This window comes from Triturus cristatus, chromosome 11 (genome assembly GCF_964204655.1).
Source record: "Triturus cristatus chromosome 11, aTriCri1.1, whole genome shotgun sequence".
NCBI classification, from domain to species: domain Eukaryota; kingdom Metazoa; phylum Chordata; class Amphibia; order Caudata; family Salamandridae; genus Triturus; species Triturus cristatus.
In genome coordinates, this window is record NC_140594.1 from 429496851 (window position 1) to 429509162 (window position 12312).

The 12312-nt window shown below is 45.7% G+C and overlaps 1 protein-coding gene across 2 annotated transcripts in view; it reads right to left on the bottom strand.

The window, feature by feature from the left end:
• Positions 1 to 12312, bottom strand: part of GMCL1 (germ cell-less 1, spermatogenesis associated) — a 615261-nt gene that overhangs the window by 419841 nt on the left and 183108 nt on the right. The window contains exon 6 of one of the 2 annotated variants that reach the window (XM_085636262.1): positions 4915 to 4980. In XM_085636262.1, coding sequence (XP_085492388.1) covers positions 4915 to 4980 — 66 coding nt within the window. Of the gene's footprint in view, positions 1 to 4914; positions 5041 to 12312 lie in introns of both variants that reach the window. The other variant, XM_085636261.1, reaches the window with a different exon arrangement.

The window sequence follows — 12312 nt, forward strand, 5'->3', positions numbered from 1 at the left end:
ACCTTTGGGTTCCACCAGACACTTTCACTTTCTCCAGCAGTGGCATCTTCCTGAAGTCCTCCATTGGGTTAGACGGCGGTTTCCGACGCCACTTCACACCTATGCACCCGGATTCCCTGGTGTGGGTATCCTGGTTCCTAGGGTATCCACGGGTGGGGTGGCTCACTAAACTTCTGTCTTCCACGAGGTTTCTTCAGCGTCCACTGGGAAGGGTCCTTCTTCAAAATTGCAGCTGCGACTTACCTATTGACTTGCATTGGTCCCGCGGTCGTGTTCCCACTCTGCACACTGCCTCAGTGGGACTCCTGGTTACTTACCTTGGGTGGTTCCTTGGACCCCCGGCACTTCTACGTCTTCTGGGTATAGTCTTGACTCGAGTCGTGGTTCGCATACCACTATTTTAGTATATAGTTTGGTCACCCCCTGGTGACCACAGTATATTTCGTGCTACTTACCCGTTTCAATTGAAAAGAACTGTGTGTATTGTGTATATCTCCGCTTAGGAGATATCTGCGTGTTAGAGTGTCTTATATTAAATACATATTTTTATAAATACACTGGGCGGTTCTTTTTCACTTAATCTATACCTATAAGATTAAGTTCTGGTAAAACAAGATGCTTTTCACTTCTTAATGACTAAGCCTGAAGGCTGCTCTCCAGAGCTCCCACTTAGAGAGCTTTCTAAGGTTGTCTAAGACCACTAAAATCACCATAAGTCTTGTCTAGATTGGTGCAAGGTGCCCACTTACATTAGTGTACACCATATACCAAGCCAGCTTCTCGCATGAACCATCACAGAGAAAGGAACTAAAAGATTTACTTATTCACTCCACGAAAAAGAAGGGCATCAGAAGGAGGAAGAGCATGATCAACTAGTGCCACGGATGGAGCAAACAGAAGAAAAACAATCAGAGGCTTCATAGGATTTACAGGGCACAAAGGCACAAAAGAGGGAGCCAGAACAGAGTGGTAGATGGCCTGTGTAGCCTGAGTAAAAGCCACGATCTGAGCAAGATCAGCACCAGATGCAATCATGGAAAAAGCGAAGGGGGCTTTGGACCAGTGCCCAGCTCCAAGTTGAATATTAAAACTGGAATAAGAGGACACCAACTGGAAGACCCCTTCACATGTGGGAGTGACATGGAGAAACTGAGGAACCACTCTTGAAGTGATTCTTGTGCTTCTTGCAGGACGACTTGTCCTTATTGACAGCCTGCCTAAAAGATCTACCTTTTAAAGGTGAGCCAGAGCGAGATCTGGAGTGGGACCTGAAGCGGGGGAAAAAGTCTGGGTCATAGTGGGCCTTGTGCTATTAAGAGCTTTTTGCTCCACAATGGCATTAGCAAGCTTGAGGATGTTTTTCATTTGACCTCAAGTTCTGTTTGGGCACAAAGCACCAGAGACATCTGTTTGGGGGAAAGAGCGACACAGTTTAAACCCTTAAACCTTCGGGGTGGGGGAAATCCAACACCTTGCAAAAAAAAAAATGTTTTGAGAAAACCTCTCTGAGGAGAGGAAGATTGATTCAATGTCGAAGGGTAACAGATGTCAGAACCCTTTGGCGGGCCATATAGGACTCTTTGATGTCCTATTCGGGGAGGATCCGGGGAATTTGAGAGAGCTCCTTTGGCACAGGAGGGCTTTTCCAACTTTTCTGGGTCCAGACTGGCACCTTGAGGAGGTTCGATAGGTGAGAAATCTGCAGGTAGAAGTATCAATGACAAACATCTGCCACTGTATTTTAACAAGTTGCAAATTGTTTAACATTTGGCTACACCTGTATCTTTGAAGGTATTAAAACCCTTTCTGAATGCTGGCTCCACTCATGGTAGGATATCCCAAGCTAGTTCACAACATAAAGCATAACATTTTCTCTCATACAGGATGACTAACTTAAATCAAAATTACTTCTAGATATGCCTAATGACTGCTTCTCTGATAAGATACAACAAACAGCAATCCCAAAGTCTGTATGCAGTAGTCCATGGCAGTGGTTTAATAAATGAGTGTGTTACTGAGAAGCACCTCAGGGAAAAAGTGTCAGTGCAAACCTGATTATGCTGAACAGCCACAGTCTAATATAAAGGGGCTCATCACTCTCTATTTAAAGACCAAAGACATTTTGGCAGCCCACACTCTTTCCAGGGCCCAATTGCCTGGCCGAATCATAGATGTATTCAAATAGCATCTGTGATGCAAATAGGCAATTTCTTTCTGCTTTGCCTTAGGACTTAATCTATTAGAGTGAAAAAACCCTTTGCAAGGATTCACAGAAGCCCTGTATCATTAATATTTGTAAAACAGGAATCCAGCGGCAAACATCTGTGAAATCAGAAACAGAGGGCTGCAAGGATCACCAGATCTTCATCTTTGTATTAGCAACAGCTCTAGTGCTTGCACAAATGTGCATTTTATGTCACTGGGCGACTATAGTGATGCTGTAGGACTGGCTAATGAACAAGCCCCATACAACATCTTGTGAAAAAGTCGTCCATACAGTAAAAAACCAGTTGCCCACGTGCGATCAGATTTACAGCATGTTCCTATAGGAGTCACTGGCTCTGAAGACACTTATGACCTTCCTTGAGTAATCACTGCTTCACTGCACACCCACATATTGCTCTCTTTTGAAGGGTTAGTTTTCAGAAAGCAGAGTGCTGGCCTTGGTATGTGCATGCACCCATCCTCTGTAAATGATCATATCTGAGATTGGGTTGGCTAGGATACCATATGTTTTTGTTGACTTGTGTTGGATATGGTTGCAATGACATTCCTTTCCAACCTGGACACTATTGAATAATGGGCACCAGTTGTCCCAACCTTTCCTATGCATTGCTATGTATTGTGACTCTATACCAATTAGTGAGTTTGTCAAGGGAGCCATTAATAGGGATGAACCAGAACCTGTGGGATGCAATTATACATAGCTATATGTATATCTACCACACATCAACTTTTATCCTCTACACAGGATACCTTGGGACTACACCAGGTGATGGGCATCTGGCTTTGAGTTTTACCAGCTTTCAACTATTGGCTATGGATGCATGCCATTGTGCACTTTGTTATTAGATACACAGATTAGTTTTACATCATGCTGCTCCAAAAAGTAAATGTGTGCCTTCCACTAGGAGTCATTGGTATTGTACTTATGTTATCTGTGTATTGCATTCCTCTAATAAAATTCGAAATTGTTTAAACAAAAAAGGGAAAAAGACATCTCTCATATGGTCGTGTCTGCAGTACAATTTCCAATCAGTTGGGAAAAAGGGAGAGCAGACATTTTAGTAGGAGTTTTAAAATCAGCTCACAGACAACAAATGGATCAAGAACCACAGTAGAATTCTCACGAAATTCTTCGTATCTGGTTGTCACCTTAAAATGGGAAAGGACTAGAACAGTGGTTGCCTGCTTTCTTGCACATATCGAAGCAGCTTAGGAAGAGTTTCCTAGTACAGTTTGTTGTTGTCCTGACCTCTGGTTCCACCAATATATTCAAGCCAGCTAGTTCTCAAGGAAGCATACAATAGAAAAAAGTTCTAGAAAATATAAACTATTGTGATAAGGGTCTGTGCCGCTCAAGAAGGAATATATTTGGTCATACTCTTTGTCCAAGATTGCACATATATATCAGAGGCGTTGGAATGGTGTGCATACTGATCTCTAATGTTTTCCGGAAACATTCATAACCACTGGAGGCAGGTTTGGGCAGTGGGTGGCGGACCCCTTCACTCTCGCACCAACTACAACAGGGAACAAAAATTGTAAGCACATGCCTTGAGCTCTAACAGTAACACGTTACACTTACCGCTTAGGAAGCTGTAGGACTTGATGCCATAAGGAACTAGTCAACGAGGAGGCAAACTGCTAAACCATTAATCTTCTATATACTAGCAAAAGTAAACTTGTCTGTGTCTCACATTACTTAAGCAACATCCTACATTTTATTGTACACTACCCATACTACAGTGATTCATTATTAGGAGCCATTACGCCAGAGAAGTGACATCACTCTGGAATCTCAATCTACTTATACTATCATGAATCTCAAATATAGTTTCAGATGGCTAGAAGCAAAAAAAAAAAAAAGATCAAGCAACACAAATCCAAATACCAACATTCCTGCTAGGCATACCAACTAGGACTAACAGGACAATACAATATAACAAGAAATCATACAAACAAGTTGAGTTAAAGAAAACTTAAGACCAATTCCCTAATCACAACTTATAGATTCATACTCACATATATACTTATGTGTCAAGTGCTACAAATACTGCCCAGACTTTCTCATCACTCTTCAGTTCTGCGAGTTCATGCAAACTCACACAACCCATTAATGGGTTATCCCTTGGTGCACACACATTCACACAATCAGCACTTAAAAAAGTCAGTGTGTACACATGCAAATCGCACCACAAACAAAACTGGCACATATGTAGCCACCTGGCAAAAGAACATGAAACATAGTTGAATGGCATTTATTGTGCACAAATACACAAAGCTGTTAGGCACCTACCACATCTCAAATCACAGGGGCAGCAGCCACCTTGCACACTTTAACACACATGGAACTAGTTAGCACCTGATGGATGCATGTAGAAAGACACACATAGTACAGGTTGGTATTCATCTGGGGATAAAGTGGAACACACAGAATGCACAAACACCTGTTGTTCACTCACTCATGTATCCAGGTGGACCCTGTATCAGACACAAAGAGCAAGCCATTCCCTATTAACTGCACATTGTGTTGGACATTTGACTAAATCCTTGCAGCTTGAATTGGTCATTGGGATACACTTCTGCATAGTATACACATTCATTTAACATAACATAAAATACAGTTTGTTGTAAGACAATAATCAAACTCCTTCAGTTTGTGGTGAGCTGCAACAAAAAAAAAAAAAATACCTGAGCTCTCTGAAAAGATCCACATTTTGATGAGTCATCAGGTTGTACAAAAGCCACTCCAGACACCTAAAGGAAGACCAGGAAAGCAGTAAGTGAGGATTCTCTCTTAAAAAGGTCATGTTCTCCCTATAAAAGAGTAAGAATAAAGTTGATTTACCACAAATTTATTTCTCAAGGTGTGGTTCATTTTCATAGATTAAAACGCTCTAGGGAGCAATCCTTTTATTGAAGTCAGCTAGGACACTGAAGGATACATTAACAGTGCATGTTCATTTATGTACGAACTTGAGAAAGGAGTCACTTAACTATATTGATGAGCATTGAGAAAATTGGCATGAGTGCACCTCTCAGACAATTGTATTCAATAGTTCTAAACAAACTTTGACAATAAAAGCAAACCATTAATTTCAATATATTTTGACAATTGTAGCTGGAAAAGTTTGATATTTCATAATTAGCATTATTTAAGAGGAACATTAATATAGAAAAAACAGACAGTCAAGAAACCTAAACCAATTAAAAAAAACACTCCTTCTTTAGGGCAACAGGGGACCTATGTTTTTTTGTGGAGTTTTATATAGCGCAAACTAGACTTGAAGGTATCAGAGCGCTTTACATGAACACTAGTTACGTTACAGACGGACACATTCATTTCTGTTAGGCACAGGAAGATTAAGTGATTTGCTCAGAATCAGAGAATGCCGAGCGTCCCTGCTGAGACTCGAACCCGGTTCCCGGCTCCGTTGTCGACTGCCTGAGTCGTTAGGTCACATTATCTTCCCAACACTTATGTGTTGCAATATCAATTAAACACCTCAGATTTCTTTGGAGAAATCCTAAAGTAGGTTCTTGAATAGTTTCCTCTGGAGGAACCCACATTAGTGAACAAGAATTATAAAAACGTCATGATATTCATCACAGCATTTTATTATTGTTCAGAATCACCGAATAAAGATAGCTAATATCCAATAAAGGAGTGGAAATCATGGAATTCAAGTACTCCGAAGAAAGCTAAAAAAAAAAATACAGAACCTTTATGCAAACACGTTGGGGAGTTTTGCCAAATATAACATGCTCTCTAGAATGGGGGTGTGGCCAAGATGTCAGCCACATCAGACGTGCTGCAAGAGCTCTCTTCTGGCCCAGTAAATATCCTGTTTTAATCACGCAATCTGACTTAGAATCACTCTGTGCTGTGTGGGGGACTTTTCCTGCAGCGCTTTGGGACTGAAAACTGCAGCTGCCCAAGATCTAGGGATTTCACGGCAGCCACAGAGGGATAGTAGACCCCATGGTGCTGCCAGACCACAGGCTGAGGGTCCTCGACGGTCTGGGCTCACAGAAGGAGTTGAGCCGCCAGCCGACAAGACTAGAGAATCTAGTGAGAGGAGACACTGCAGTGAGACCGGCAGGGGTGCGGCGCAGGTGCGGTGACCCTGGAGGAGCCCGGTCGTGCACTACCAAGACCTGAACAGGGGAGACAGCCCTTGTATGTGGAGGGTTAACTGTGATGACAGTATCTGGGTTATATCGCCGAACGGAGGCCCACTGATGTGGTCATGTGAACTGAGGCCTCGAGGAGGAGAGGGGGACCTGTGGAACTCTCATGTACTGAAGGACTGCCCGTGATTGCACTGCACACTAACTGGGGCCACCAAAAATAAGTTATCAAAACGGTTTCTGCCATAACACCCCTTGTATTGTAATGAAAGGATGTAAAGAAAATTCCTTTGTAGGTCTCGCATAGGCAGCGCTTGCATTGGCTCTTCGAGACATGTTGTATTCAGGATATGGGCATTAAGCTCTGCCCACTTTTTGCTCATCTTTTTAATTGGCTTCTGTTAAGGTCCTTTGTAAATGGTGGCTTTTCATTGGTCAATAGGCTTAGTAGCCACTCCTTAGTAGTGCCTTTTCTGTTGTGACCTCCCATGAGGACTGGCCCTCTTACATGTGTTGTTACTCGGTATGTTGTATTTACAGTCTTGAGGACTATTTTGTTAAATTACTTTCTACTATTGCATGCACAAAATGCTTTACTTCAACCGCTTTTTTCTAAGCAGCACAGCTGCGATTTAACTTATGTTTTTTGATTAAAGAATGGCGGCCAAGCTATTAACGCTGCTAACGCCATAATATATTTTCTTTAAAGCACCGTCATTTAAAGACGTGCTTTGTGCTATTTTTCAAGCGTGAGGCACACTTCAGGTTTCAGAATGACGGCCCTGCATTTCTTTTGTTATGTGCAGCTCGCCCAAATGAATCCACACGGTCAATAATGAAGCCAGTGGCTTGCAGCCATTCACCCGGTCCCACCCCAGTGCACCACACTTTACAGATACTTAATGTACGTCGAGGGCAGACTGGGTGGAAAAAGCTCCGACTCATTCAGAGTCCGCTGAATAGTCATTTTTAGTTTTTGTAAACTATTTTTGCCTTTCCCTCAGTCCCAAGAACGAGTACAGCTCACAGGCACAAATTAAGCACACTTTTCCCAAGCACAGCTTCTGCATTCACAACCATGCAGCCTAAGCAGGCCCCAGCATGGAATGAGTTAAGCCAATTCGGTTTGCAGCAAAACACATCTTGCAGCCAGGCGAGCAGAGCAGGAGATGTAATCTGAGTGAGGAGACAAACAGATCCCTGTTCGGTGAAGACGGACTGCATTGCCGTTTATCAGAAGTGCTCACGCTGAGCGAAATTGCTGCAAGGTGTCATTAGCAAGGCTCAGTTGAGGCGGGTGATTCAGTGGCTGCTCTGCAGCTGGGACAGGAGCGCAAGACCTAGTGAACAGACGGCCCACACAGGTCAGGCGCAGACTGTGGCATGGGAGGTGCCTACAAAGGGTGACGGCACTTGGTAACTATTGGTGATGGTAAAATAAAGCCCTCACTGACCCATCACCTCCTGCTCACTGCACTACTCCAGAAAATTACCACCATGAAACGAAAGTGCATATATAGGCTGTTTAGTGTTACATTTTATGTTACTTCACTAAAGTGTATGTTTATGCGTGACATTGTCATTTGTGCCTGTCAGGAATGCATAGACAGATTCGCGACAGACTAACTTTTTTTACTGCTGCAAAAGTGTTTATAATTTCCCAAGAATTACCCAAGGGAAGGAGAGTGGGTGGTGCAAGGTGTGATTCACCCTGGTTCTCAGTTTCTTTTAGGAGCTGCATAGTTTTATTTCACTCCATGCCTCTTTTTTCCAACTTGCCCTCTCTGTACCTCACTCTTGAATGTTTTATCATCCCGGTTTTCTCCCTTTGCCACTGTTTTCCTAGCTTTCTTTTCCTCTTTCATTCTCCCTTTTCTCTCTTGGTCAATGTAACAATGTACAAAACGTTCTGACAGATGGTGAAAAATAAATCCCGGCCGCCAAAAAAAGAGTGACATTACACACCCCCTTGAACCACCAGCTCAAATTAAGCATAGTTTGTGGGACTCTTAAATACCTTCACCATGCCTTAACCCACTAAGTTGTATTGTTTCAGTTGCCTTTCGGTTACTTATTTTTCGGTCTAGCCTAGGCATCGCTTGTGCCCGATTAGCAGTCATTTTTAGTTTTTTTCAAACTTTTTGCCTTTGCCGATGTATTTGTTTTTTGGCGTGAGGCCCAACAACCCCCGACTGCTTACTGACTGGGTGCTTACTTAAGATTGCGTTCATTTGTTATCTAGATAGCAAGCGGCAGCTGTATTTTCAAATAGATAGTATTGTAGCCACCAATTTAAAGAAAGTAGAGCAGTGGCTTGGAATACTAGTTGTGTGATTACATGTTTGTGCAACAATTGGCCAATAAATAAACATGTGTTTTATTTTTGTAAGAGGCACGGCAGCTCCCGACAAGCTGCTACTGACTACGTGCTTCAGTTCTTTTGCACCATTTTCTTTGTTCCGTAGATAGCAGGCAGCAGAGTCTCTTTACATAGATGGTATTGTTCCAACTTCCTTATAGAAAGCTAGCAGTAGCTATAGAGCAGTGGATATTCTTTACCTTGGAAAAGATCTGGATGGCAGTGATCTCGAGGCGGGGGGAGGGAGTTTAAATCATAGCAGAGGAGTTTCACATAAGTGACCGATCTTTTTTTATTACTTAAAAACACTTTTTATTCTTAAATAATGTTGTTTCTTGGGAAGATTTTGCTGTGCTTTGGAAAGCACCTTGGAAACAAAACCCCCAAAACTATGGAGAACACTCATAGACCCTCAGCTACGCCATGTTTTGTTGATGAACATAGATCCCCTGGTTTCCCCTCCAATACTCTTTGATCGGTGGGTGCTGCAAAATCATACAGCAGCCTTTTAACCAGGGGCTAAAGGTGGACGATCTGCAAGAGTGACTAACTCTGAAATATAAGGGCTAGTACCTGACTGCATCAGAGTCTGAAGTAAAAAGTTCATATATATTTATAAATGTGCAGCCCAAACCTGACAGAGGTGACCCGATCATGGACATCTGTCATCACGCTGTGCTTCTATTTTTATGCAATTGCAAATTAAAGACATTTCTCTCAATTAGTGCTTGTGCTGCAGGCAGCACAGCACGGCAAAAGTAACCAGCGATTTCCAATATATAATGTTTGCACCATGTGACAAGGAGGACCAGGAGGACCCCGGGGGCACCAGGCCGTCACAGCCTGTGCTGACCCTACTGACAGCCGAGGGGCGGAGCATGGTCGGCCCGAAAAGGCCGGAAATGGATGCAGAGGGTGCGATACGCCGATAGAGCGAGGAGCCGAGCGAGGAAGAGAAGGCACGAGAGAACGGGACACAGAGGCGGAACCGGAGAAGGAACGGGACGGCCCCGCAGAAACCCGAAACAGCACAGGGACGTGCCCCGAGGAAGGACCAGAGGACGAGGCAGCCAGGACCCCTTTACCGGGCCCCGGCTTCAGGCAAGTGGTTAGGAAATCCGGACGGACTCTGGTGGGCTGGTGGCACGCCCAGTCGGCCTTCTCGGGCCTGTAGGAAACCACACACGTAGCCTGGGAGCAAGGGGACACGCTGGGGAACGGGCGGGCTGGAAACCACCTCCAACGGGACTACCCTGACTAAAAGGACCCGGGGACGGTAGAGAGGCCCAGGGTATCTGGGAAAAGGGGCCGGGTGCTTAAAGAAACCCCGGGCAAAAGGGAGGGAAGTTGCAACGACACCAGGAGAAGGGAGAAGGGAGAAGGGAGGGGAATAGCGGAGACAAGAGAAGGGTATTAACCACCTCGTTTTTGTTTCTCTTCCGAGGGGACGACCGGCAGGACCACGCCCGCGGAGAGAGAGGTGACAACGACGTCCAAGAGGGAAAGAAACCGGACACTTCCAGACACTATAAACACCACCAAGAGCCTCTTCTTCCCCCCTTGCCTTGCAACCCCGATCACGTACCTGTTAGAATAATAAACACCATACGCAATAGTCAAAACGCCTCGTCTTATCTGTGGGGGCGGTGCGTGACAGTGGTGTCAGAAGTGGGATTAGTCCCCGAACCACCATGCCCACATACGAACAATCATTCTCCTTTTGGGACCCGAAACGAACCCACTGGACGCAATGTCACAGCCCATAGGCCTGAACAAGATGCTGGCGCAACTGGCCGAGGGACAGCGCCATCTGCAGCTGGTCGTAGAGGCCCAGTCCACAGAAGCAAAAAAGGACAGAATTTACAAGAGGCCCTGCAACCCCAGGCGGGTCTCATGGCGCAAGCCCAGGCGGGTCTCATGGCACAAAACCAGGTGGTCCAAGACACGGCTATCCAAAAACTGACCGATACGATTGCCAGCACCAAGGTACACCCGAACGTTCCCAGCTCGGTGCTACAAAAGTACCGAACAGGCAAAGACCCCGGACTTCTTTACGAATTTCGAACGGGTGGCGAGCACGGCCCAATGGCCTGTGGAAGGGTGGGGCCAGTACATCGCCCCGTTGTTGTCAGGTGAGCTGCAAACAGCTTATCAAGCCGCTAAACCGTCTGGTACCACGCCCTACGAAACCATAAAAAAAACATCTTGGAACGCCTTGGGTGTGACCAAGAGCAGTACCGCAACAGGTTCAGAAAGGAGAAATGGCAGCCACAGGACAATCCCCGAGCGTTCTTCTATCGGATTCAGGACTTAGGAACACGATGGCTTCAGACCCATACTTGTAGCAAGGACGAGATAGTCGAAAAAGTCCTTTTGGAACAATATATCGAGGGTCTCCACGCGACAACCCGGGCCTGGGTAAAACAACATCCCAACTTAACCATACCCCATGCCATAGAACTGGCCTGTGCCCACCAACGGACTCCGGCGGCCCGGCCCTTCATGCCCAGAATCCCCACCTCCGTCATCCACCGCTGGAAAACGACTGTTCCTGGCCCTGTACCCCTACCCCCACCCCCACATCCTCTTATTGATCTCAGGCTCTTACCTCGACCAGGAGGAAAAGAAGGCAGTCAGGGGCCCCAATGTTTTAACTATGCCAAATGGGGCTACATCTCCCGCAACTGCCACAAAAACCCGCGTCTGTTGAACCCATGGAAGTGGGGTACACTAGAGGCAGAGTCCTATGAGCCGGGGAGGGCAAGGAAGCATACCATCTGACCCTCAGGGTGAACAACACCGCTACCCGGGTCCTCATTGACTCAGGGTGCCGCCATTCTGTAATCACACAGGAACGGGTACAGGCACACCAGTGGCAAGAGGGAGAGGGAGTGTCCATTACTTGTGTTCATGGGGACCAAAAACGCTACCCCGTAGCCATAGTGGCCCTAGGGATCGGGGAACAAACTGCTCTGATCCGAGTTGGAGTCATCCCACGCCTAGTCGAGGACATGATCATAGGCACAGACTACGGCAGGTTCTCTGCTCTGCTGTCTAGGGCGATAGAGGAAAGGGAGACCCAGCGATGGCTGACGGAGGCCCCGCTGTCGACCATAGAAAAAAAAACGGGTGCGTATAAAAAAAAAAAAAAGCAAAACACGCAGAGAGAAGAGAGAACAAAACAGGATAGTAGTGCTGAATGGCCAAGCTAACGCTCCTTCTACCCCCTCAGGTACAGACGGAGAACCAGGACCCACAGACCGCTTTAGGGCCGAACAGAAAGAGGATCCAGCGGTGGGACACGCATGGGCTCGAGCCGTAGCCGACGACGATGACCAGATAGGCCCCTGTTTTGTCATATCCAAGGGGTTACTATACAGAAAGATAAAGCCAGACGAGACCCTCTGACAACTCCTAGTCCCCCTACCGTTTCGTAAGCAGGACCTCTATCTAGCACATAACCAGGCAGGAGGGGGCCATTATGGAAGAGAAAAAAAACAGAAGAATACCTTCTACGGCGGTTTTACTGGCCGGGGGTCTTCTCCGACATAAGGAGGTACTGCGCCGTTTGCGCAAGGTGCCAACTGACCAACCCACCC